The 26033-nt window shown below is 47.2% G+C and overlaps 1 protein-coding gene across 1 annotated transcript in view; it reads left to right on the forward strand.

Annotated features, from left to right (window-relative positions):
• Window positions 1-26033, forward strand: part of LOC109924681 (polyamine-transporting ATPase 13A3-like) — a 70293-nt gene that overhangs the window by 15426 nt on the left and 28834 nt on the right. The window contains 15 exon segments of the mRNA XM_048619966.1: window positions 573-657; window positions 4772-4865; window positions 6263-6436; window positions 6766-6951; window positions 7801-7952; window positions 10185-10254; window positions 11266-11400; window positions 11497-11569; window positions 11760-11891; window positions 14653-14844; window positions 14941-15098; window positions 17604-17792; window positions 19248-19309; window positions 24218-24368; window positions 24924-25040. Coding sequence (XP_048475923.1) covers window positions 4815-4865; window positions 6263-6436; window positions 6766-6951; window positions 7801-7952; window positions 10185-10254; window positions 11266-11400; window positions 11497-11569; window positions 11760-11891; window positions 14653-14844; window positions 14941-15098; window positions 17604-17792; window positions 19248-19309; window positions 24218-24368; window positions 24924-25040 — 1842 coding nt within the window. The 5' untranslated portion in view covers window positions 573-657; window positions 4772-4814.

Consider the following 26033-nt stretch of genomic DNA (forward strand, 5'->3'; position numbering starts at 1 on the left):
GGAAGGGTCCCAACCCGAAACGTCAGCTTTCCTGCTCCTCTGATGCTGCCTGGCCTGCTGTGTTCCTCCAGCTCCACACTGTTATCTCTGACTCCAGCGTCGGCAGTTCTTACTATCTCAGCATTTGGCTGGGAATTGGTTTGGAGCTGTGAAGGGAGTAACGTCACTGTTTGTTGCGTAAGTGCCAGGGAGTGAGTAAGGGTGACAGGAATTCACAGACTGGCTCCTAGTGACTTGCAGCTACACAAATAACAGCTGAGATCTGACACAGCCATGTTCTATTAATAGCCAATGGGCTGTGTCTCTCAGTTTGTGTGCCAATTTTGATGATTAGGCAAGTAAGTTGAGAGAACCTTTCATGGTCAACTTTGTACAGTGGGCGAAATGGCTGCCTTTCATTCACAAAATGGTTGACCTGATGCTGGGAGCCACCCGCAGTATGGCTAAACCTGTGAAGGCAGCTTCCCCTGAACGCGGAGGGTCGAGAGGCGGACACTGTGTTGCCTTTGCAGGGGGAACGAGTAGGATTTATTAACATGTTTTGCTTCTCTCTTTCTGTCCGGCCCTTCCAGGCAATCCTTCGATCGAGCCCTCAAGACAGGGTCTGGGACGTGCAGTGGCAGCATTTCAGCTGACATAGAGTACGGAACCGAGGGGGTGAGTAATTGATGTGGGAATGAGGGATTGGCAGTTGACCATGCCCATCAGAAGATGGATTAGCATGGAAAAGGGGGATATATTTCTGCTTCCTGTACCCATTCCATGCCTATTTTCCCTATTGTGTACTCAGTGCAGAATCTAGGTTGACACAGTGACTGGGCTGAAGGCAGATACTCTGAAATAACTCGGGAAGCCTGACTGAAAAGGTAAATTGTTAAAACACCAAAATAAAGCCACTACTCATGGCACACGTAGGCTACTCCCAGCCTGGGGCAGACAGGCTCGCCCCTGGTTCTGCAGTTTTTTTAAAATATATTTCTAATCAGTCGGTTCAGAGACATTATTACATGCCTCTGGAGCGGGTGGGACTTGAACCTGGACTTCAAAGTTCAGAGAGAGGCGCACTATCCCTGCACCACAAGTTCCCTTATTGTAAACTGTCATTCCGGTAACCGGCAATGGAACCTGGTTCCCTACAGTGAAAGGACAAAATGCAAACCGTGAGATCACCAGGGAAACGGCCTGGGTCTGCTTTATAGATTTGTTTTTTTCCCCCAATCAACCTGTTCAGGGATTTTATGACAATCTCTGGAGCAGGTGGGACTTGAACCCAGGCCTCCAGGCTCAGAGGTAGGGACACTGCCACCACACCATAAGAGGGCCGCCACACCTCCAGGGCTGGTTTTTTTTTTAAATTTTTCTTTATATTTGGAAGTGTTATCTCTCTCAACAGAAGAGTTTTTCCACCACCATGACCTTTTTTCTTCGTTTTTAACTACTAACCACTACCAGTAAATCATCCATGTGGCGAATTCAATGTTTACATCCAAGCATTGTTGCACATTTCTGGTGGCAGGTGGGACTTGAACCTAGGTCTCCCGGTCCAGGGGCAGTGCCACTACCACTGCAGCCCACACGAAGAAGCATGGGTCTGCTTTTTTTTTCCTGTGTACAGAAGTGCTCTGACACAAACTGAACGTTTGTTTTTTTTTCCTAATCACACTGATTTTTTTATTTGTTTTTACTGGATCTGCTTTACATATTTTCTAATGAACCTGTGGAAGTGTTATTGCAAAGCTCTGGAACAGATGAAACCTGAATCTGGGCCTCCTGGCTTAGAAGCAGGGGCACTACCACTGCCCCACAAGAACCCCCTGGGTCTACTTTATCTTATTTTTCTCGTGTCAGAAATATTCTCTCACACAACTGAGCAGCTTTCCCACCACCAAATCACTGTGACATTTTTATCCAACTAGTAACCACCACTAGTAAATCACCCATGCAGTCAATTAGAAATTTGCATCCAAACCACCAAAAGTGAGGGAAGGGATCGGGTCTGCATTTGTAAAGAATTCCGATCCGGAGTCCTTTGCAGGAAGTAATGGCCCACTACTAGACTATTAATCCAGGTTGAAGTCCTACCATGGCAGATGGTAGAATTTGAATTCAATAAGTATCTAGAATTAAGAGTCTAATGATGACTACGAACCCATTGTCGATTGTTGGAAAAACCCATCGGGTTCACTAATGTCTCTTTAGGGAAGGAAACTGCCATCCTCACCTGGTCTGGCCTACATACCCGCAGCAATGTGGTTGACATTAAACTGCTCTCTGGGTGGTTAGGGGTGGGTAATAAACGCTAGCCTGGCCAGCGATGTCCACGTCCCATGAATGCAAAGAACAAAGAAAATTACAGCACACGAACTGGCCCTTCGGCCCTCCAAGCCTGTGCCGATCCAGATCCTCCATCTAAACCTGTCACCTATTTTCCAAGGATCTGGATCCCTCTGCTCCCTGCCCATTCATGTATCTGTCTAGATACATCTTAAATGACCATATCGTGCCCGCCTCTACCACCTCTGCTGGCAATGCGTTCCAGGCACCCACCACCCTCTGCGTAAAGAACTTTCCACACATATCTCCTTTAAACTTTTCCCTTCTCGCCTTGAAATCGTGATCCCGAGTAACTGAGTCCCCCACTCTGGGGGAAAAAGCTTCTTGCTATCCACCCTGTCTATACCTCTCATGATTTTGTAGACCTCAATCAGGTCCCCCCTCAACCTCCGTCTTTCTAATGTAAATAATCCTAATCTACTCAACTTCTCTTCATAGCTAGCGCCCTCCATACCAGGCAACATCCTGGTGAACCTCCTCTGCACCCTCTCCAAAGCATCCACATCCTTTTGGTAATGTGGCGACCAGAACTGTACGCAGTATTCCAAACGTGGTCGAACCAAAGTCCTATACAACTGTAACATGACCTGCCAACTTTTGTACTCATTACCCCGTCCGATGAATGAAAGCATGCCGTATGCCGCCTTGACCACTCTGTCCACCTGCGTTGCCACCTTCAGGGTACAATGGACCTGAACATCCAGATCTCAGAATTTTAAAAAAAGTGGAGTTACAGTTTGTCAGGCTGTTGCCTGTTATCAAGGGAACTCGTATTCAACAAGCTCCACAGGAGATTAATTAGTGATTCCCCATGAGCCTTAAAGGGGATATCACATCCTCCAAAACTGGCAGTGAGACTTGTTTCCTTCACATGCCATTCTACGTGCTCTGAGAACCTTTTTTGCCTGAACTGCTTTGTCCAGGGCAGATTTGAGAAAAAGGTTTTGTTTGTGTCTCACCTTGTTAATGCCTCCCTCCCTCCCTCCCTCCCTTTCAATCCTCACTCCCTGAATGATAGGAAAGCAAATTTTTTAAATTCACTCACGGGACATGGCTGTCACTGGCCCGTCCAGGATTTATTGCCCATTCCTAATTGAAATCTACCACATTGTTATGTTGGTTGGTTACCTGGCCTGTAAGGATGGCAGTTTCCTTCCCTAAAGGACAACACTGGTCATCATTAAACTCTTAGTTCCAGATTTTTATTAGTTTCGTGTGCCACCATCTGCCGTGGCGGGATTCGAACCTAGGTCCCCAGAACATTCCATGGGTCTCTAGATTAAGCCCAGCATTAATACCACTAGGCCATAGCCTCCCCCATTATGTCTATGTTGGTACTCTGAAGGAACTGTCTAATAAACACCAGTCTTTCCCCTGCTCAATTGGCCATATCGCTGCAAATGTTTCCCTTTCAGGTATTTTCCCAGTTTCCCCCTTTGAAAGTTCCTATCAAATTGCCCTTTTAGGCAGTGCATTCCAGATCTTAACAGCCAGCTATGTTTGTTGTTAAATTTTCCCCTCTGGTTTTTTCATTTATCTTAATTATGCTCCTCGGAATCTCTGTCAAAATATCCCCCTCCCTCAGGTCATTTGGAATCTCCACCTGACTCATTGCCAATTCCCCTTCAGACCAAGGTCAGTGACACACTCTGGGTTGTGGTGACATTAAAGTGTGGAAACAAAGTGCACGTTTGTGCATCTCTCCCACAGATTTGCACAGACGTGTACCTAACGCACCCGCACGCCACTCTTACATGGTCGGACACAGTTTCTAGCTGGCTGTTCCACGTGAGCTTCAAGAATATCTTCCAGTTCCCGATTCTCTCCACATCACTGAAGTTCCTCATTCCTGTTTCCGTTCCTTTCTGAATCTTTTCTGCAACCTCTCATGAGCCTTTGCATCAACTTTCAGTTCAAACCCAGAACTGGATGCAGTACTACAGCTGAGGCCGAGCCTGTATTTTGCACCAGTTTAGCAACATCTCCCTGCCCTTGTACTCTGTTCCTCTGTTAATAATGTCTAGGATGCTGTATGCTTTATCAACTCATGTCTCGACCTGTTTTGCCACCTCTAGTGGTTTATCACCTGCACAGCCAGAGGTCCTTCTGCTTCTGCACCCCCTTTAGCGTTGTAGGCCTTACTTTATACTGTTTCTGTGCAGTATTCGTACAAAAAATGAATCCCTGCATTGCATATAACTTAACCATTCAACTTCTGGCTTTATTCTGGAGCTGCCTTCCCTCAAATAGCACCCTTGGTTTGGAGCACAGGCAGGTGTACTGTTTGTTGGTTACACTGCACAGCGGCCATCCCCTTGGCTTGGATATGGCCACTGCATGTGGAACGGCAAGCGGTTCTTCCCATTCAGATGTCATGGGACAGGCGCTGACTGCTTCCTTCTGTGCTGTGGGTTGATGGGCTGCGTTGTTTCCACAGGGCTGCAGCGGTGGGGCCGTAGATTGGTGCGACACAGGGACAAATGGAAAGAACGGAGAAGAAATACCTCAATGCGGAGCGCGAGGATGAGATGGTGAGTCTGGGATAGCACAAGGTGCCACACTTGGAACGGAGAGAGCGAGAAGGGAGGGTGGGAAAGAGAATAGCATTAACCTGAGGAAGGGGTGGTTGCTCACTTAAAACAGCCAAGCAGGAATTTCTTCTCTCCGATGGGAGTGAATCTGTGGATATGCTGAAACAGGGCCGTTCAGCATCTCCAAGGTTATGAGAGATTTTTAATCAGGAAGGATATCGAAGGTTGTGGGTAAAAGGCAGGAATGTAGAGTTGAGGATTATCATCTCAGCCATGGTCTGGTTGAGTGGCGGTGATGGATGAGGCAAAGGCAGGCAGCATTGGTCTCGGGTACAGGCAAGGCATTTGCAAGATTGCAGTGAGGGTTTAAAAAGTTGCTGACCTGGGTGGAAGGGGGCTTTTTGTGAAACGCTGCGGTGGATGGGGTGTGCGGGCTTGGAGTTGGGTGGGAGATCAACCCAAGAAAGTGCATGGAGAGAATGAGGGGGTGAGGAATCCATGAGGTTGGGGTAGAGGAGGTTCAAAAAGAAAAGGATGTCGATGAGGATTTGGGGGATGGTGGGGAGGCACGGTGAAGGTTTGAGGTGTGAGGAGAGGGGTGATGATAAGGGCAGGTCACACGGTGGCTCAGTGGTTAGCACTGCTGCCTCACAGTGCCGAGGAGCCAAGTTCAATTCCACCCTGGGGTGACTGTGTGGGGTTTGCACATTCTGCCTGTGTCTGCATGGGTTTCCTCTGGGTGTTCTGGTTTACCCCCTCAGTCCAGAGATGTGCAGGCTAGGTGGGTTAGCCCTGAGAAATGAAGGATTACAGGGAAAGGGGGTGTCTGGCTGGGATGTCCTTCAGAGGGTCGATGTGGACTTGATGTGCCAAATGGTCTGTTTCCACACTGTGGGGATTCTGTGAGGGAATGGTTGGGGAAAGTGCCGTTTTTGTGGGAGGGTGGGTGTGCATATTTGAGGTAATTGGTGGACAGTGGGGAGCTTGGCTGGGTGGGATTAAAAAGGGTGTGTGTTGGGAAGGTGGGATCAGGGTCATGCGGTGTCACGAGGGATTGGGAAGGAGTGTGGGTTGTGAAGGTTTGTATTTGGGTCAGGGTTGTGTAAGTCATTGGGAAGGTTGGCTGAGAGTTGTGGAGTCTCTGATTGTGGGGCCTCGTTAGAATCACATCGGGCATTGGGAAGGAGGAGGGAGTGTTGAGGAGGGTCAGGGCTTTGGATGGGGGTGAGGATTTGAGCAGCTTGAGCGATTGGGAAGGATGGGTGTAAGGATGCGGAGGTTCAGGTTGGGAGGATTGGAGTTGCTTGAGGGATTGGGGAGTATTGGAGTCGGGCAGCAACGAGCTGGGTCAGGGTCCTGACTGGATTCTGCTGACCCTGTTCTCTGTCTTGCCACAGGAAGTGGTGGGTTACCAGCCATGCTGGTGGAAGCTGGGCCTGGTTGGTGTAGGGACAGTATGCAGTGGCGGGCTGCTGCTCCTCGTTCTCTACTGGATGCCTGAGTGGAGCGTCAGGTGGATGTGCAGGGAAGTCTCGCTCCGAGAGGCCACAGTTCTGCTGCTTTGGACCACAGTAAGTAACAAGTGCAGTCACCTAGGAGAGATAAGATGTTGTAGATTACTGCCCTCTCTGATCCATTGCTTCTGGAAAGATAACATTCTTAGGCCATAATTCTTCACCTCAATCAACATTATTTAAACATTGTCAGGCCGTTACCTCATTGCTGTTGGCGGGAGCTTGCTGTCTGTAAATTGGCTGTCATCTGATATAGACCCCCTAAGGTCAGAGGGCCACCTACTGCTGATCGGTGGTACTGCGAGCTGAGTGCACATTGCCACCTTCATCCAGCCAGTGGTTCTACTACTGACAGAGTATTTCTTTTAACATCTACTTACTTGCAGGATGAGTTCCGCACATGCTTCAGGGTCTGGGTGCTATTCATGGATGCTCCAGGCTACGATCCCTTGGGTGTGCTGTTTCCCAGCCGCGACAAGGAACCTGTGTGCAGTGCAACTTCCATCGTGATTGAGCACCCAGAGTGTGAAAAGGATCTGTTACCCAAGACTCCAGACGTGGAAAGAGTTCAGGTCAGATTGAGAGTTTTTTTGTTTTCTCTCCTTTCTGATTGAGACGGGGCAAACCTGACGCTGTAACCATAACCTTGTCTGGCATTACTATCACCCCCGTAATCCAGATGGCAGGAACAGAAGCATGAGCCAGTGTATCAAACAACCAAACAACCTTCTCCCCATCTTTTCGAAGAACAGAGACAAACCCAAGATCGATGTAGGAGGGATAAAGTACTCGCAGATACTTCAGTCTGGCTTGGGGATTTGGTGATTACTACTCTGGTTGAACATTTTGCTCTTGTTCCTCCGAGACTTCAAACCACGTACCTGCCACCGTCCCACACTCATCGTACGCACTTTGATGCTGAGGTTCATTGACCTGCCGCATACTCAAACCTGTGCCCCTCTCCACTGGTGTGCACTGGGCTGATAGCGGTGCAGACGTATCTGGGAGCAAGAGAATGGCTTCTTTCCAGAGTGTGACTTTGCTGACTCACCATCAAATGGGGGAAATGTGGCACTCGGGTGTTTAACTAGCTGGGATTGTTATGAACCCCAGACCTGAGGTGCCAGAGGGATTGCGTGAGCTGATCTCAGCTGATTGTCTCTGTATCCAGGGTCTGGGAGAGCTGAAGATGTGTTTACTAAGGTTTCTCCTCTAGATTTCAATCCGCTGCAGGAGTATGAGGGGCACATTAGACTCCACTGCAATACACCCTCTTGCAGAATTGAGGTTGATGGGCAGCTAGAGCGGAGTGCCACTGGGATTTTGGCAGGAGTGATGATGAAGGCAAAATACTCCTTACATTCTATGTTCCCTGCCAACCCTGACCCTGATATTTATCTCCTCTTCTTTTTGCCAATTAGATCCGCTATTTCGTCCATCAAAACGTCAAGTACTTGTGGAGCCCACGTGGGCAGATGTTCTATAGACTGGCCGCGCTGGAGGAGGGGATCCCATGCTCAGCAGTGCATGCATGCCATGGTGCCACTCTGCCTGCAGTCAGCAAAGACTATCGGTATGTGCCCACATGGGGAGGAGGCCATGGCAATTGAGAGACAGGTGGCCTGTTCCCTCTGTTACAGCTACGTAAATTGGCACAGACCTAGCCCAAGATACGTCGCGGTTGCACCTATCGAATAATATATGAATCCTTTCAGGCAATATCAGGGCACACATTGCAAATGTTTGGTCACAGAGGTAGGTTTTGAGGACCGTCTTAAAACAGGCAAGTGAAGTTTAGGTTGAGACTTCCAGAACTGAGGACCTTAGCACCAAAGGTGCAAGGCACCAAGGGTGAGGAATTGGGGTTTGGGAATGTATTTAAGAGGCCAGAATGCAGAGATCTCAGCTGTAGAGCTGGAGGTGATTACAGAGGTGAGGGAGAGAGTCAATTGCCTAACAGGCGACTGGCATAAGTCATTGAGCTGAGTGGGAAAGTCCTTGGGATTCAGGGTGACTTACTCCTCCTCGGGTTCAATAGAACGCGCCCAACGGCGGATGATGGAATAATTTTGGACTGCAGGACATGTCGGCTAAGCTGTGTCCCGTCTTTTGGGCTGGCTTGATCTCTGTGCCTGTGGATAATTTGCTGAAGCTGAGGTGCAGCGAGGGAGATGAGAGGATGGTAGGTATGATGCCACAGCCTTGCTTTGACCTGTCGTCACTGAATTGTGTGTCTGTGGTGCTACTGTCGGTGAAGGTCATGGTTTTTATTGTGGAAGAGGAGACCGTTCTATAAACCTTCATGATTGACAGGCTTTTTGTGTGCAGCGTTGCTGCTTGTGTTTATTTTGACTGTCCTGCGCATTGAAAAATATTGTCGATGATGCCTCTTGATGATCAATAACTGCCCTCTGACTCTGGAGGAAGTTCCTCAGCCACTGGGAGCAAGCAATTGAGGAGGATCCTTGCAATGATCTTCCCTTTGGCAGGTAGCACGGAGACTCCCCCATAGTCATTGCAGTCAGTCTTGACTCTCATTGAGTATAGCCTTGATCGCGGATACGTACAACCCCTGGTGGGGGCTGTGACGTTGCGCAGCTGTGCCAGGCGCATGTCTCTGCTGTGATTCAGAATCTTGGCAGGAACACTGTCTGCCCCAGAGTCCTCACTGTTTCTCAGCTGTCGTGTAGGGTACTCGGCTTCACCCTGTACCTTGGCCTGAGTCTGAGCCATGTTGAGTGTTGCAGAGTTTTAGACGAGGTTCTAATTCATGCAGGGTAGAATGTAGCAGAACGGTGCTTTGGAATAACCAAGCCTCGGGGTAATGAAGGTGCAAATGAGTGTTCAGCAGAGGGTGAGGTGTGACCAAGCCGGGCACCAATTCAGAGATAGAAATAGAAGTTCTTAGTGTAGGGAGGACATTATTAAACTGGAAAGGGTGCATAAAGGATTGACAAGGATGTTATTAAACTGGAGGCTTTGAGTTATAAGGAGAGGCTGGATAGGCTGGGACTTTTCCCCACTGATGTGTAGGGAGCTGAGGGTTAACCTTGTAGAGATTTATAAAATAATAAAGGGCATGGATAAGGTGACTAGCCAAGGTATTTTCCCCAGGGCAGGGGCATCCAAAACTAGAGGGCGTGGGTTTAAGGTGTGAGGGGAAAGATTTAAAAGGGACCTGAGGGGCAACTTTTTCCACACAAGATGGCGTGTGTATGGAATGGGCTGCAGAGGAAGTTATAGAGGTGGGTACAGTTACAACATTTCGAAGACACTTGGGCAGGTACATGAATAGGAAAGACTTGGAGAGATATGGGCCAAACGCAGGCAATGGGACTAGTTCAGTTGGGGAAATGTTGTCAGCATGGACGAGTTGGGCTGAAGGACCTGTTTCTGCACTGTATACCTCCATGACTCTATGACCAGCCATACTCAGCTATGGAAAGATTGTGTAGTTGACTGGGCCTCAGGCTGCAGACAGGTCAAGAAAGTTTAGCTTTGTCATAGGGTATAAGTCATGGTGTGATAGAGTTTCAGTATTGTAGCAATGGTGGAAATCTGATCTGATGGAGTTCTGGGACTTGGCGTTGGGATATAACAGCACGTTCAAGGACTTTGGAGCGGAAAAAGAGGTAGAAATGGGATGATAATTTGCAACGATGGAGGGGAACGAGATATGTAACTCTGGTGGGTTTCCTCTAAATGAGGTGGTGTGCTCTGTTCTCGCTGGTGGGTGTGGTGGGGACTGTTTTCTATGTGAGGTCATTGGTTTGTCTCCAGCTTCTCTCATGTTCTGCCTTTACAGGAAACTCTTCTATGGCAAGAATCAGATTGACGTGAAAGTGCCTTCAATTCCTCGACTCCTGATAAAGGAGGTAGGGCTCTTGGTAATGGAACTTTGTACCCTTTAGCCAGTGGCTCTGCTGAGCCTCATGAGCTGGTTAAAATGAGAGGATGAGTGGGAGGCCACATTGTTCACAGCTGGAGCAGGCAAGTCTCTGTGAGATGGCAGGGCAACTTCTATCAGCATTCGACCTACAGGCAGCATGGTGGCTCAGTGGTTAGCACTGGTTTGATTCCACCCTTGGGTTTCTTCAGTTTCCTCCCACAGTCCAAAGATTAGATGGATTGGCTGTGCTGAATGGTCCATTGTGACCAGGGATGTGCAGGCTAGGTGAGTTAGCCATGGGAAATGCAGGGTTACAGAGATAGGGTAGGAAGTGAGTCTGGATGGGATGCTCTTGTGAGGGTTGGTGTTAACTTGATGGGCTGAATGGCCTGCTTCCACATTATAGGGATTCTGTGATTCCTGCATTCTGCTGAGCCAAGGTGTGTGAGGGTTGAGTGGATGTGGGGAAGGGAGCAATGTGCTGAAGTTGGTAGAAGTCTGAATTCCAGGAAAGTGGGGCCTGTTGCTCTGGATTGGGGCAGTTACATCCCTGTCATTAATGACAGTATCAACAATTTTCTTTTCAAAATTTGTATCTAATCTTATGCTGTACCGCCCTCCCAGTATTTGACGAGGACAGTGTTGAGAAAACTTTACTTTCAGTTTAAAACTGTAGCAAGAGCTTTACTTTCAATTTGAGTAGAGGGAGCTTCACTCTGTGTGTGTGTGTGTGTGTGTGTGTGTGTGTGTGTGTGTGTGTGACCCCGTCCCCGTGCTGTCCCTGTCTTGCCAGGTTTGATGGGGACAGTGTTGAGGTAGCTTTGCTGTCATTAAGAGTAGAGAGAGCTTTACACTGTATCTAACCTTGTGCTGTCCTTGTTGTGGGAGTACTCGATGCGGGGGGGAGTAGTGTTGAGAAAGCTTTACTTTCAGTTTATAAAGGTAGAGGAGATTTTACTGACTATAACCCACCTTGTACTTCTCTTGTTTTCTGTAGGTATTGAATCCATTCTACATTTTCCAAGTCTTCAGTGTGGTTCTGTGGTCCTTTGATGATTATTACCTGTACGCATCTGCCATTGTCTTCATGTCTGTCATCTCCATCTGTACCTCCCTATACACTGTGAGAAAGGTAAAGAGCTCTCAGTCTTTGTGTAAACAGCTGTACAACCAGCTCAAGACACCATCTGAAACCTTCTCAACATCATCTTTTGTTTCATTCCCTCAGCAATATGTTCTCCTCCACGACATGGTGGCTGCCCACAACGTGGTCCGTGTGAGGGTTTACCGCAACAACAACAGTGAGTCGACCTCTTGTACAGAATGCTTTCTCTGTTTCTTGCCGCGCTGCTACCTTCCCTTGTGTCGACTCTGACTCTCTTGGTGTCTAATTCCAGCTCTTGGAAGGGCAGGCGGCAGGTGAAGAGTTCATTATTTCTGCCCCCTCCGTTTTGGGTGTTTATCTCCTTTTTTTGTTTAAAATATTCACAGTGACAGAGGAAATCTTCTCAACTGACCTGGTACCTGGAGATGTCATCGTCATCCCGACCAATGGCATGATAATGCCCTGTGACGCCGTGCTGATCAGCGGAACGTGTGTGGTCAACGAGAGCTTGTTAACGGGTGAGGAATGAACAGTGTGAGTGTGTGCGCACTGGTGAGAGGTTACTGCCTGCCAGAGGCCCTCTGTCACTGTGTCCATAAAACAACGTCCATTGTAATGTTCCCTGTGAAACCGCCTTCCTTGGCAGCTAGTTTAGATTTAGATTTTGTTGTCATGTATACTCAAGTACAGGAGTACAGTGAAAAGTGTCTAATGGCACCATTACTACTTTGTACCTAGTTACAAAAAACTTAAGGTAGGAAGTAGAAAAAACAAACTTAATGTTAAGCATTACCTTTGTAGAAAAATAAAGAAATAAGGGAATAGTTAACATTCAAGTCCTCCTTAATATAAACTAGGAAAATGAAGGAATAAAGGTAAAAGTTCAGTCTTTGAGTCCTCCGCTTAGCTCACCCTCCGGGGCACCTCAGCTGGTGCAGATACTGGGGTACTTTGCTCGCTCTTACTGTGTTGGGCCGCAATGCCGTCGCTGTCGCTGTTGCTGAAGCTGCCTCTTCCACGATCTCCACCTGCTGCCTCTGGAACAGGCCCAGGCAGGACCCACTTGCGCACAGCGATGCCCCCGCTCTGGGCCGAGACACCCCGATATGTCATCCGATGTGTAATCTGACCAGTAGCAGGCATTGCCCTGCCAAATGGGCATCTTGACTAGACCCACCAGAACCACAGTGGAAGTCAGAATGGGCTCATCTCAGGTTATCGTTCGGTGCAAGAGGAATTGAATACAAAGTGAGGAAGGTATTCTGTTCTGATGAGACCACCTCTAGAGTACTGCAGACACTATTGGTCTCCACGTTAAAAGGATGTAAATGTTTTAAAAGCAAGTGGGTGAAAGGTTACGGGGGAGGGTGGGGGATGGGCAAGAATGTGAAATAATGAGAGTCAACTCGAGCTTATTGACTGTTGGGGCAGGTTTGAGGGACTGAGTGGCCTTCAAATCTATATGTTTGTGTGCTCGGAGGAGGATGAGGTGTTTCCAAAATCAGGAATGATGGTTAGCACTGTTGCCTCAGTGCCAGGGACCTGGGTTCAATTCCAGCCTCGGGCGACTGTCTGTGTGGAGTTTGCCCGTTCTCCCTGTGTCTGGGTGGGTTTCCTCCCACAGTCCAAAGATGTGTATGCTAGGTGGGGTTAGCCATGCTAAATTGCCCCATAGTGTCAAGAAATGTGTAGGTTAGGTGGATTAGCCATGGGAAATGCAGGATTACAGGTATAGGGCTGGGGTGTGAGAGAGTCTGGGTGGGACACCCTTCAGAGAGTTGGTGTGGACTTGATGGCCAAATGGCCAGTTTCCATGCTGTAGGGATTCTGAAATCTATGAATATCTTAATGAGGGGATGGAAGGGTTGGTAGGATTTATGAATGATACCTGTTCTCCCTGGTGCAGTGAAGGTTAAGAAGAGTCGATGCATAAAGTGTAATACTCAGTAGAGCAGACAGCACCTTTGCAGAAAGATTCAGACTAAACATTTCAGGTCACGGCAGCCCTTCTTTGGGACAGTTATACAGATCTCCAGCTGCTTTTTGCAAATTTAAGGGGCGAGTTAATAGTTGTGTTCTAAATCTTGAGAGGTTTTTGATGGATTAAGTGATGCTTCCAGTGACAAATGGCAACAGTAACCAAATGACACAGATTGAAGAGTTAAAAATAACCAGAGGAGGAGACGACGAGGGACATGAAGAGAAATTTTTAAACACGGTGTGTGCGATCTGGATTATGCTGCTCGCAAGGATGCTGGAAGCAGGTAGAATAGGAATTTCAAAAGGGGGAGTTGAATAAATACGCGAAGGAGAGAATAGCTGCAGATCTGTACGACAAGAGGGAGGGAGTGGGCTAATTGTGTAGCAAGAGCCTGCATCATTCAAGACAAGGCAATCCGGAATCCACTTTGTGTTCCATCCACATCAGATGCTGAGTGGCAGCAATGTGGGCCATTAACGAGCAGCACCACCGCTGCTTTAACTGCACCTTCAGGACCTCTAATATTTAAAATGACAAGGACTGCAAGTGACATTGGGACCCCAACCTCCTGCAAATTCCCCTCCCATGTCACTCACCATCCTGACTTGGAAATTAGGGGAGGCAATGGTCTAGTGGTATTATCGCTGGACTGTTAATCCAGAGACCCAGATAACATTCTGGGGACCTGGGTTCAAATCCTGGTGGAATTTGAATTCAGTAAATATCTGGAATTAAGAATCTAACGATGACCATGAATCCATTGTCAATTGTTGGAAGAACCCACCTGGTTCGCTAATGTCCTTTAAACTGCCATCCTTACCTGGTCTGGCCTACATGTGACTCCAGACCCACAGCAATGTGGTTGACTCCTAACTGCCCTCTGGGCAATTAGGGATGGGCAATAAATGCTGCCTAGCCAGCGATGCCCTCGTCCCGTGAAGGAATAAAGAAACAAAAATATCACTGTCGCTGGGTCAGAATCCTGGAAGTCCCTCCCCAACGATACCGTGGATGCCCCCTGCACCCCTCAGACTGTAGAGCTTTAAAGAGGCAGCTCAACACCAACCACCTTGAAGGGAATTAGGGATGGATAATAAATGCTGACCTAACCAGCGACGCCCACGTCCGGTGAACAAATGAAACAAAGGCAGCGTAGGTTCTATGGCTTTCCGTGTTTTGAAACTCATTTGGCTCTGATCAATTTTATCACCGATCACCACCTTCAAATGTCTCCCTTATGACCCATGAATTGCCTTTTTAACTGTGTGTCTGCTTTCTCCTCCTCCCCTGCACCACAGGGGAAAGTGTGCCCGTCTTGAAAACCAACCTTCCGGTCCCTGCCCACTGCACCAATGGGACGGTACAGGAGGAGGAGGAAGAGGTATACTGCCCAGAGAACCACAAGCGCCACACTCTCTTCTGCGGCACAGCCGTCATCCAGACGCGGTTTTACAGCGGCGAGCTGGTGAAAGCTGTCGTCGTCCGTACAGGTACGTGAGGGAGATTAAGGTAGTGGATAGCCTGAGCTGCTTGTCTTGGCCTTGACTATGACATGAGAAGTTCTCATTCCTTTTCCCTATCCTTAGGCTTCTACACCTCAAAAGGGCAGCTGGTTTGCTCAATCCTTTACCCAAAGCCCACCGACTTCAAGCTGTACCGCGATGCGTATCGCTTCCTGCTCTGCCTGGTGTGTGTTGCTGGCATCGGCATGGTCTACAGTATCATCAGCAGTTCCCTGAAGGGGGTGAGTATGGAGTGTGACCTGGGTGGGGGCGCACCTGCAGTCCACTGTCCTGTATTTCTTCGACTCATGCTGTTCATCTCCTCTGTTGGGATGTTGGTTGTGCTGGGGTTAGCCTCCGTGCCCCCTCTTGCCCGTTGTTACAAAGTTGTGTAGAGTAATCGTGAATTAGAAGGCAGGAAGCTAGAATTTGTTTGTAAAAACAATGATAAGGGAGAAGAGTGCGTGGTTCCTTTAAGAGGTAAAGTGCTTTTCTAAGCTTAGAGATTTATACAGGAAAAAAGTCTGAATGTAGCTGAAGCTGAACAGCCAGTTCTGAAATGCAAGCACATATCAATTGGCTGTGTGGTTGGAAACCTTAGGCTTATTTTGATATTTTGGCAACTCGCTGGAATCTACCAATTAATTTAAACCAAGCACTTAGCGATTGAAAGCCAATTGAGTTTAAATCTGATGGTTTTGACAACCTTGGAACAATGCTATTGTAAGAAAATTGATATGTCATCCAAGGTATATAAGGGGAGGGTTTTTGAAAATTGGTGTGAGAGCAAACTGCCATCTGAGAAATAATCACCTAGCTCTCAAGAAATCACTAAGCTCTCTGAGAAAGCACCATCTATCCATAAAAGGTACCACGGCACTTCTATCTAAGAGTCCTCACAGAAGAAATTAGAGAAAACATCCCTGACAGCTGGATCAGCAGAAGAAAAGTGTTTGACTTGAGAACAGCAGAAGAAAGGCATGTAGACTTTGAAAGACTAACTTTTAATTTATTTTCTTATTACTTGGGTTTATATAAGTGGGACTTGTGTATTTTTGGAACAGCATACCATTAGAATTTTGTTCAGTTAGGGAATAGTTCGTAGTTATGGGGCAATTATTCAGTTTGTTAGTAATTCTGTTAATTTGTTCACTGTTAGAGTTTAAAAAAAAATTGTTATTTATAAAGTGAATATCAGGGATTTTCTTTTATTTAACCACTCTTTTTAACAGATTATAAAGGCAAGATGAGCTTCTGTGTGTTTTTGGTTTAATTATTAGAAGGGAACTCCCACCATAACAGATTGGGGGGGGTGCTTGTGTTTCAGGTTAATTATCAGAGGGGTTCGACCTTCCCCTTCTCCATAACACCCATCAATTTACTAGAAATTCAGAGCAGGCCAGTTACGTTCCACACAATAGATTGTGTTTGTGACGTTTAACATTTTAGTGCTTTTGGATAAAATTTTAGAGGGCACTGCGGGGGAGATGATAGCCTAGTGATAATGTCACTGGATAGTAAATCCAGAGACTGAGGCTAATGTTCTGGGTGCAAGGGTTCAAATCCTGCCATGGCAGCTGATAGAAGTCAAATTGAATTATTAAATCTGGAAAATTAGGTAATTGAACAGTAAAGCTTGAAAATTAGCATTGATTCATTGATTCACAAACGTCCTTAGATTTATAGAAGCCCAGCAGTATGGGAGGAGGCTATTTGGACCATCGAGTCCACATCAGCCCTCTGAAGAGCATCCTACCCAGACCAACCTCCCTACCCAACCCTGTAACCATGCGTTTCCCATGGCCAATCCACCTAGCCTGCACACCTCTGGACCATGGGAGGAAACCCACACAGACACGAGAAGAATGTGCAAAACCCAGACAGTCACCCCAGGGTGGAATGGAACCTGGGTCCCTGGCACTGAGGCAGCAGTGCTAACCGCTGAGCCACCATGCTGCCTTTACTCAGTCTGGTCTACATGTGACTCCAGACCCAGAGCAATGTGGTTGGCTGTTTAGTGCCCTCTGAAATGTCCAGCAAGCCACTCAATTCAAGGGCAGTTAAGGATGGGCAGCAGATGCTGGCTTTGTCAGTGCCACCCACATCCCATAATAGAAGAAAGAAAATAGAAGGTGCTTTTGGAGTGTTTGCTAAATGGGCTGGTGCATATTTCCAGTATCTGAGGGCTACAGGGAGCTAAACAACCTGCAAATAATGTTAAGGGCCTTAGGTTGATGAAAATGGCTGTTCAGACGTTTCAAGCAAACTTGCTAAATGGGATTCCTGATGACTCACCTTAACCAGTTTTGTTCTATCGTGGCCAGTCAGTCTTCCATGATGTGACCCTATGTGGTAACTATATACAGCAGCACTTCCCAAGCCATTCTCCCCCGCTGCAGCTCCACTTTGAGACTTGGCAATGATCACGACCCTTCTGTGAGACTGGAGACAGCAAAGGTGTGGGGGGGGATGTGTCAGCACTGGTTATGGGGGTAACGGAAGCACGTGTTAGAGTGGGAGCTTGGTTGCTACAACTTGGTCAGGACTCCACAGCAGCTACTGCTGCCTTGGGACTTGTGACCTCACCTAAGGGCCCAGTCCCCCACTTTGGAAAGCCCTGCTTTGCATACCTAAGAGAAACAAATTATTTGTTTAAGCTGCAGCCTAAATGCCTCACTGGTGCTATTAGTGTTTGGGAGGGTGTTTGTGACTGACCTTTGCTGACCTCTCCCCTCTCTTGACCCCAGGAAGAGGCTCAGCGCATCATCATCGAGGCGCTAGACATCATCACGATCACCGTGCCACCCGCCCTCCCTGCTGCCATGACGGCTGGCATCGTCTACGCACAGCACCGCCTCAAGAGGAAGGGCATCTACTCTATCAGCCCGCAGCGCATCAACGTGTGTGGGCAGCTCAACCTGGTCTGCTTTGACAAGGTCAGTTGTCTTGGAGAGGGGACAATGGTGCTTAGCAGGTGGCAGGGAGGTTGGGGCGCTCCTTGATGTGTCCCCCACACCCTGCACCCTCCCAAACGCTGTACCCTTTGGCGTTACTGAGCCAGCACCACCACCTATGCACCTCACCCCCTCCCCTCCTGTCACTTCCCATTGTCTCTGAGACTGACTCATTCCTGAGTGTCCCACTTCAAGCTTTCCTTCTGTATCTGTCTGTTGCAATGGCTCACCAGTCAGATAAGGCATTGTGGCCAAACCTTGTTGAATGAAGGTGAGGGACGTCCCTGAGACCTGGAGAATGTTGAAAACCAGCCGCTCAACAATGCCTCTGTTCCTCTCGAGGATGCTGCACACCATCCCTCAAACTGGTCACAAGCAATATCGCACCTAACTGTTAGATTTCTGAAATAAGTTCCCAAATAAATTCCAAAATAAATTGCGTGAGAATCAGTACCTTAGAACAAAAAAGAAAAACTAGAATGGGTAGAGGACAAGAGCATCCTCTGTGCTCAGGCAGCCAAGCCTCCGCTTTCGCTTTAGCAGTTGCAACAAATTCCCGGTGGAGAACCAGGCCATTCAGCCCATTAGTAGAGTAGGCAATGGCCTAGTGGTATTATTGCTGGACTGTTAATCCAGAGACCCAAGTGATGTTCTGGGAACCTGGGTTCGAACCCCGTCACGGCAGATGGTGGAGTTTGAATTCAACGTTAAAAAAAATCTGAAATTACGAGTCTAATGATGACCATGAATCAATTGTTGGAAAAACCCATCTGGTTCACTAATGTCCTTTAGGGAAGGAAACTACCATCCTTACCTGGTCTGGCTGACATGTGACTCCAGACCCACAGCAACGTGGTTGACTCATAACTACCCTCTGGGCAATTAGGGATGGGCAATAAATGCTGGCCTAGTCAGCGACACCCTCATCCCACGAATGAATTTTTAAAAAAAATTAAGGCCATACTGATGTTGACGTCCCACAGAAGCTCGTCCCACCTCCTCTATCTCACTCTGTCAACTGATCTTTCTATTCCTTTCTCCCTTGTGTGTTTATGCAGCTTCCTCCCTAAATATATCTACACTTGCGACTTCCATCCCCTGCGGGAATAGTTCCTCATTCTCAACTCTGGTGATGTTTTTCCTGAATTCCGATGGGATTTATTAATCACTGTCTGTCTGATACTGATGGCTGCAAATGCTGGTCTCCGTAATAGTGCGAGCATCTTTTCTACATCCACTCTTTTGAACCCCTCCATAATTTGAAAAGTCTCTATCAGATGATCACGTCTACTAAGAGAGCCCCATCCTGTTCAGTCTTTCCCCACTGACTCAGTGTCCACGTGTACAGAGTAGAATGATCCTACCTGACTGTGACAGCCCTTATCCCTCCCTGCAGCTACCCAACTAACTCCATTTATTTAAACTCTGCTTCTGTAGACAGGGACGCTGACCGAGGATGGTCTGGACACGTGGGGCTTTCTCCGAGCTCGGGATGGAAGGTGAGGCTAATAACGTTTTCCCCCAGCACCTTAATGTGTGTGTGTGTGTTTGTGTCTGTCTGTCTGTCGGTAGAGCATCTCAACTTGAATTGGAATTGTGATGATCCACCTGCTTCCTGTTTCTAACTTGGTTCTAAGTAACCCAGGCATGATGATCACAGCAGTGGATGGTCATGTAACCCAGAACAACCAGTCAACGCTGACCATAATCCCAAACTAAACTTGTCCCACCTGCCTGCACTTGACCACTATCCTCCCAAACATTTCATTTTCATGCATTTAGCCAAATGCCTTTTAACTGGTGTGACTGTATCTGCATCCACCACTTCCTGTGGAAGTTCTTTCTACACATGAGTCACTTGCTGTGTCTTTTTTTTTTTAAAAAAAAAAGCCCCTCTGTACTGTCTTGTGTAAATCTTTCTCCCCTCACCTTAAAAGTATGCTCCCTACTCTTGAAAAGCCCCACCCTAGGGAAAAGGAACATGCCATTCGCCTTATCTATACCCCTCATGATTTTATAAACCTCTATAAAGTCACCCTTCAACCTCCTACACGCCTGAGAAAAATAGCCCCAGCCAATCCAGCCTCTCATAACTCAAACCTTCCATTCCTGGCAACGTCCTGGTAAATCTCTTCTGAAACGTCTTCAGCTTAATATCCTTCCTATAACAGGACAACCAGAACTACACACAGTACTGCAGAAGAGGCCTATCCAACGTCCTGTATAACCTCAACATGACGTCCCAACTCCTATACTCAAATGACTGCATAATGAAGGAAAGCGTGCTAAACATCTTCTTAACCAGCCCCTCTGACTGTGATGCAAACTTCAAAGAATTAAGTACCTGAACCCCTAGGTCACTCTGTTCTCACTACCCAAGGCCTTACTTTTAATTCTGTAAGTCCTGCCTTTGTTTTGTTTTACAAAATGCAATCTGTCGCATTTGTCCAAATTAAACTCCATCTGCCACTCTTCAGCCCATTGTCTCAATTGATCAAGATATAGGGTCATAGAGATATACCTTTGTAATCTTTTATAACCTTCTTCACTGTCTACTATATCACCAACCTTGGCGTCAGCCGCAAATTTACTAACCACGCCTCCTGTATTCTCATCTAAATCATTTGTATAAATGACAAACAAAAGTGGACCCAGCACCAATCCATACACACATGTCTGTATGGTAGCATAGTGGCTGTGGAACTAGGCTAACAACCCAGTGTGGTCTGCTCAGATTCCACCAGGGAAATTGAGAAACCGATTTCAGTGAATTTATGACAGGCTGGAATGGAAAACATTGAGTTATCAAATCTTGTAGTGCAGGAGAATGATGTTCAGCTCATCACGTCTGTGATGATTGTTTTGAGGAAAAAAAATCATCTAGTTAAGATTGACTCTTAAGCATCTAAAAAAGAGGAGGGAAGGTGGTATGAATGAAAACATCGAGGAGAGAGTGATGAAGGGCAGAATCAATTTAGTTGGTGCAAAGGAACAAAAAGGTGGCGGTCACATTCCTGAGTCTGGTCTGTAGCCCATTAACTGATGGAGAAAATCTAAACTTGCCAAGAAATTAGAAGTGAAGTATGGAGTAGTTATAATGGGGGAAGAGAGGGTTTGGTTATCTGAATATATACCTGGATAGTAGTAATGTAAAGGACACAAAAGGGCAAGAGTTTCTAGAGTGTGTTTAGAAGTATTTATACTCAAAGTAAAATAGCACCAAGGCATTTGGAGAGCTGGTGTAGACATGATGGGCCAAATAGCCTCCTACATCGTAACTTCTCTGATTCAGAGAAAGGAGGCACTGGCTCTTGAGAATGAAGTGAGCCACGATGGTCAAGTGTCAATTGTGGAGCATTTAGGGATGGTGACCAATTGTATTGTAAAGTTTGGGCTACCTGTGGCATAGGAGAAATGATAGCCCAGTGTAAGAATAGTTAATGGTGGAGAACCACCTTTGTTGGGATGAGAATGAACCTAACCCAGATCAATTACAATCAAAGGTTAGCAGAGAGTCTGAAACTGACTGCAGCTGGAGTACTGCATGCAGTTCTTGTTGCCACCTTATAGAGAGGATGTGGAGGAGACTTACCAGGATGCCACCTGGGCTGTGAGGGTCTGAGCAATGAGGAAGGATTAGATATGCCTGGGTTGTTTTCCTTGAAGCAGCGAAGGTTGAGAGGGATAACCAGATAGAGGTGTCAAAGACTGAGGGTCGTAGTCTGGATAGGAAGGCACTTTTTCCATTAGTGGTGGGTCAATATCCAGGGGGCATAGATTTAAAGTAAGAGGTAGCAGGCCAAGAGGAGAATTGAAGAAAAATCTTTTCACTCAGGGTGGAGAGAGACTGGAACTTCCACCTGCAAGCCTGGTTGAATCAGAAGCCCTCCTAACATTGAAGCAGGATTGAGATATAAATTACTTGCATTGCCATAGTCTCCAAAACTATGGAAAAATGGGATGAGTGTAGTCAGATCTTTATTTACCGACACAGACACAATGGCTGAATGGCCTCCTCCTGGGCTGCAAGTAACTATAAATCTGACACCTTTAAAGAAAAGAGAGCATGGGTACAGTCTGTGTATATTCCCTGAAGGCTAAAGGTGGGACTAGCAAAACCAGAGCTCCTGGATGACGAAAGTGATGCATCTCAAAGGTTCAACAAGGTAGCTCAACAACACCTTCTCGAGAATTAGGGATGGCTGATGAATTCTGACCCAGCCAGTGACACCCATATTTGAGTGAATAACACCAAAAGAAAATTAAGAAAACGGGCTTTTGACAGATGTCAGATAGATACTGAGAGTGCAAATCCAACTGAAGATAGAAGCTTCAGAGGCGAAGAGAGAGTATAAAGAGTGACTACAGCCAATACAGAAGGAATGCGAAGTTTTCTATTGGTTTGCAAGTAAAAGCTAGTGAGAAGAGGTGTGGAACCAATTTTGGAGCAAAAGGGGAGCTACACCTGGAGTCATAGAGGTCTACATCATGGAAGCAGGTTCTTTGGCCCAACTTGCCCATGCTGCCCAGTTTTTACAATTGAACTAGTCCCATTTGCTTGCCTTTAGTCCACAGCTATCCCATCCACGTACCTGTCTAAATGTTTCTTAAATGACAAAATTGTACTCGCCACCACCACTACCTCTTGCGGCCGTTCCAGACACTCTCCACCCTCTGTGTGAAACAGTTGCCCCTCCAGACCCTTTTGTATCTCTCCCCTTTCGCCTTAAACCTATGCTGTCTAGTTTGAGACTCCCCTACAATGGGGAAAAGCTATCTGCTAGCTACCTTATCTATGCCCCTCATGATTTTATAGACTTCTATAAAGTCACCCCTCAGTCTCCTATGTTCCAGGGGGGAAAAAGTCCCAGTTAATCCAACCTTTCCATTTAACTCCAACCTTCCAGTCCAGGATAGCGTCCTAGTAAATCTTTTCTGCACTGTTTCTAGTTTAATAATATTCTTTCTATAGCAGGGTGACCAGAATCGCATGCAGCACTCCAAATCTGGCCTTGTCAACATCTTGTACAGCTGCAACAAGACGCCCCAACTCCTATATTTGGTGCTCTGACCGATGAAAGCAAGCATACTGGAAGCCGCCTTCACTGCCCTGTCTCCTTGTGGCTCCACTTTCATAGAGCTATGAAACTGTACCCCAAGGTCTCTTTGTCCTATAACACTCCTCAGGGTCCTACCATTGACTTTGTAAGTCCTGCCCTGTTTTGACCTACCAAAATGCAACACCTTGCATTTATCTAAATAAAATTTGAGGCTGGGGGGTGACGTGGCTCAAGTACTAAGGAATACTTTGCACCTGTCTTTACCAAGGAAGAAAGTGTAGCTCAGGTTATGGTGAAAAAAGAGGTAATTCAGACACCTGAATCGGTGACAAGGTGCTGTTGAGTAGGCTGTAAACATGATAGAACGCCAGGACTGGATAAGGTGTACCCAATGGAATTGAGTGGAAATTGTTGGGGCACTGCCCAAAACTTTCCAATCTTCCTTAGGCTCGGATGGTGCCAGAGGACTGGAGAAATGCATATTTTGGAAAAGTCTTATGAATGTTGTTGATACCGCTGAATAGAAGGGAATAGCAGGACTTTGAAGCCTCCGAATTTGTATTTGAATTAGGTTTATTGTCGCTTGTATTCACGTGAATACAGTGAAAAGTACAGTCGCCACTTAATGGCGCATCTTCATTATGAAGGTGCCTAGGTACAGAATCTTGGGTGCAAAGCAGAAAAATAAGGAAAACAAAGTTTTAAAAAGTTAAGCATTACAGTCCGCCTCACTAAATAGTGGGAAAGCAAAGAAACACGGTTAACAGTTTAACACCACAGTCAGTAAGGGCCTAGCCATGCTGGGCACTGACTCCACAAAAGGGCTCGACCTCCCCTGCTTCGGGTCAGACCTCGCCCCGGGCTGCCCGCTCCCACCCTCCTGCTGCAGTACTGGTCTGGACCTCAAAGAAGCCATGATGCCATCAACCATCTTAGTTCTGCTCAGGCACACCAGCCTCCTCGTTCCTGACCAGCCAAGCCCCCAGCCGCTGCTGTCATCGCAGCCTGCACAACCGAGCTCCCTCCAGAAGGTAAAACTGATCTGAAACTACAGAGTCTCCCAATAAGAGCAGGGTTATTTCCGTTTCCTAATAGTTTAAGCTTGTAGCTCGCTGTCTTTCTCCTCCTTGTTTTCAGAGTTGCCCAGCACAATTTCTCTAAAATCAATCCCAGTTACTTTCAGCAATAATTGACAGGGCAGTTACCCAAACTGTCTCCTTTCTGAACTGGGCTTGTGACGCTAGCTGTTTTCACTCCCAGAGCTAGTTTCCACCTCAGTGAAGCCTGTCTTACTAGGCCCACGCAAGTAACCACTCTGTCCTGCGTGCCTCTCTTCCGTCTCTGTAGGTTTCTCTCCCTGGAGCGTGATGTCACCGGCCAGCATCTCTCTCGGTCCCGCTTTATTGCTGCCATGGCAACCTGCCACACTCTGACGAACATAGAGGGGAAGATTTCTGGGGACCCCCTGGACTGCAAGATGTTCGAGGCGACTGGCTGGGTGAGTGACCCGTTCCCCCAACCCCAACCTGAAATTGTCCAAGACTGCAATCTGTATCTGAACTCTCCAACTACCCCTTGTCCCTATGCTCCTCTCTCCCATAACAGCTCCTGCTTCAGTCAAACCTGCGTTTCAAACTTGCTGTGCTTTGTTTCCAAATCCCTCCTTAATCTCCCTGACTCTAAACTTCCACACTTCCACACCTTCCCCAGGTTGACACTATCCTGATTCAGGTCTTGAGCATCCTCCTGATTTTAATCGCTCTGCCATTGGTGGCTGTGTATTCAGCTGCTTGTGCCCTGAGCTCTGAAATTGCCTCCCTAAAACCCTCAGCTTCTCTCTCCTCCTCCTAAAAGCTCTCATTGACCAAGAATTTGGCTGCTTAAACCACTGTTACTGCCTTACATGGCTTGGGGTCAAAGTTCACTTTCTGACCGTGATGCTAAGAACACCCCAGGTGCTGTAAGGGTGGTGTGTAAATATTGAAGTGAGGGCCAGTGGCCAACACCCCTCTTTGTTTGAAACTTTGCTCACCTTTCCTCTGTTGACTTATAGGTCCTGGAGGAGCCCACCGCTGAGGAGACGGCCCTGCATGACCAGATCATGCCCACTGTTGTGCATCCGCCACGGCAGACTACCTCTGCGACACCCAGCTGTGGGGATGCCGACATGGTAGGTGGAGACAGGGGAGGCTGGGTAGGGAATCACGGAACCTGGGGCAGTGCCATGCTTGTGGTAGTGAGCGAAACGTGAGAGGAGTGTGTTACAAGAACTGCTGATTTTTTATTTTTGCTTTGTTGGAATGTGGGCATCACTGGCTAGGCTTGTATTTCTTGCCCATTCCTAACTGTTGTGGAAAGGGTTGGTGGTGAACCGCTGTAATCCATGTGGTGTAGGGATACCTGCAGTGCTGTTGGTATTGGGTCCTGGGATTTTGACCCAGAGGCAGAGAAGCAGCAGTGAAACCATTCAAAGTCAGGATGGTGTGCAGTTGAGTTGCAGGGGCTCATGCTCTTGTGCATCTGCTGTTCTTGTCCTTCGAGATGGCATAGGTCAAGTGTTTGGAAGGTGCTGTCGCGGGATTCTTGGTGAGTTGTTGCAGTGCATCTTATCGATCCCTTTCTCCCCCATCCCCCTGGGAAACATCATGTCTGCTAAGTCGTTCAACTCTTCTTCTAAGCGCCTGTTGACCTTGGTTAAGTCAACTGGGGTAGATTAATCCAAATAGCACAAGTCTTGACAGCCGAGGCAAGTCAATTTATTGGTTCCATTAAATCAGCAGACATACCAGCAACTTGTACATCAGTGGATTAACCTAGAGAGTAACCGCAGAGGGTCTGTACACCACTGATCAATCCAGCTGGGGTGTGTATGTGAGAGATTTACTGGAGCAGGTACAAAGAAAAATGTTCACAAGGGTAATGCAAAACTGGGAGGTCATAGCAATCAGGAAAAACTGAATAGGCTGTCATGTCTACCTGAGTCCCCTTCAAAATAGGAGATCGATCTCAGGAGTCAAATTTCACCCAGTAAAGGGTTAACCTGATCCAGCAATTACTAAAATGCCTTCATCAGTTGGTGTGAAATTTATCTTTGTTTTACGTGGTTGGAGAATGATATGTAGAGAGAAGAGCTATGTTGGAAAACACGGTGAGCAGCACCAGT

Source organism: Rhincodon typus, chromosome 45 (assembly GCF_021869965.1).
Source record: "Rhincodon typus isolate 14 chromosome 45, sRhiTyp1.1, whole genome shotgun sequence".
NCBI classification, from domain to species: domain Eukaryota; kingdom Metazoa; phylum Chordata; class Chondrichthyes; order Orectolobiformes; family Rhincodontidae; genus Rhincodon; species Rhincodon typus.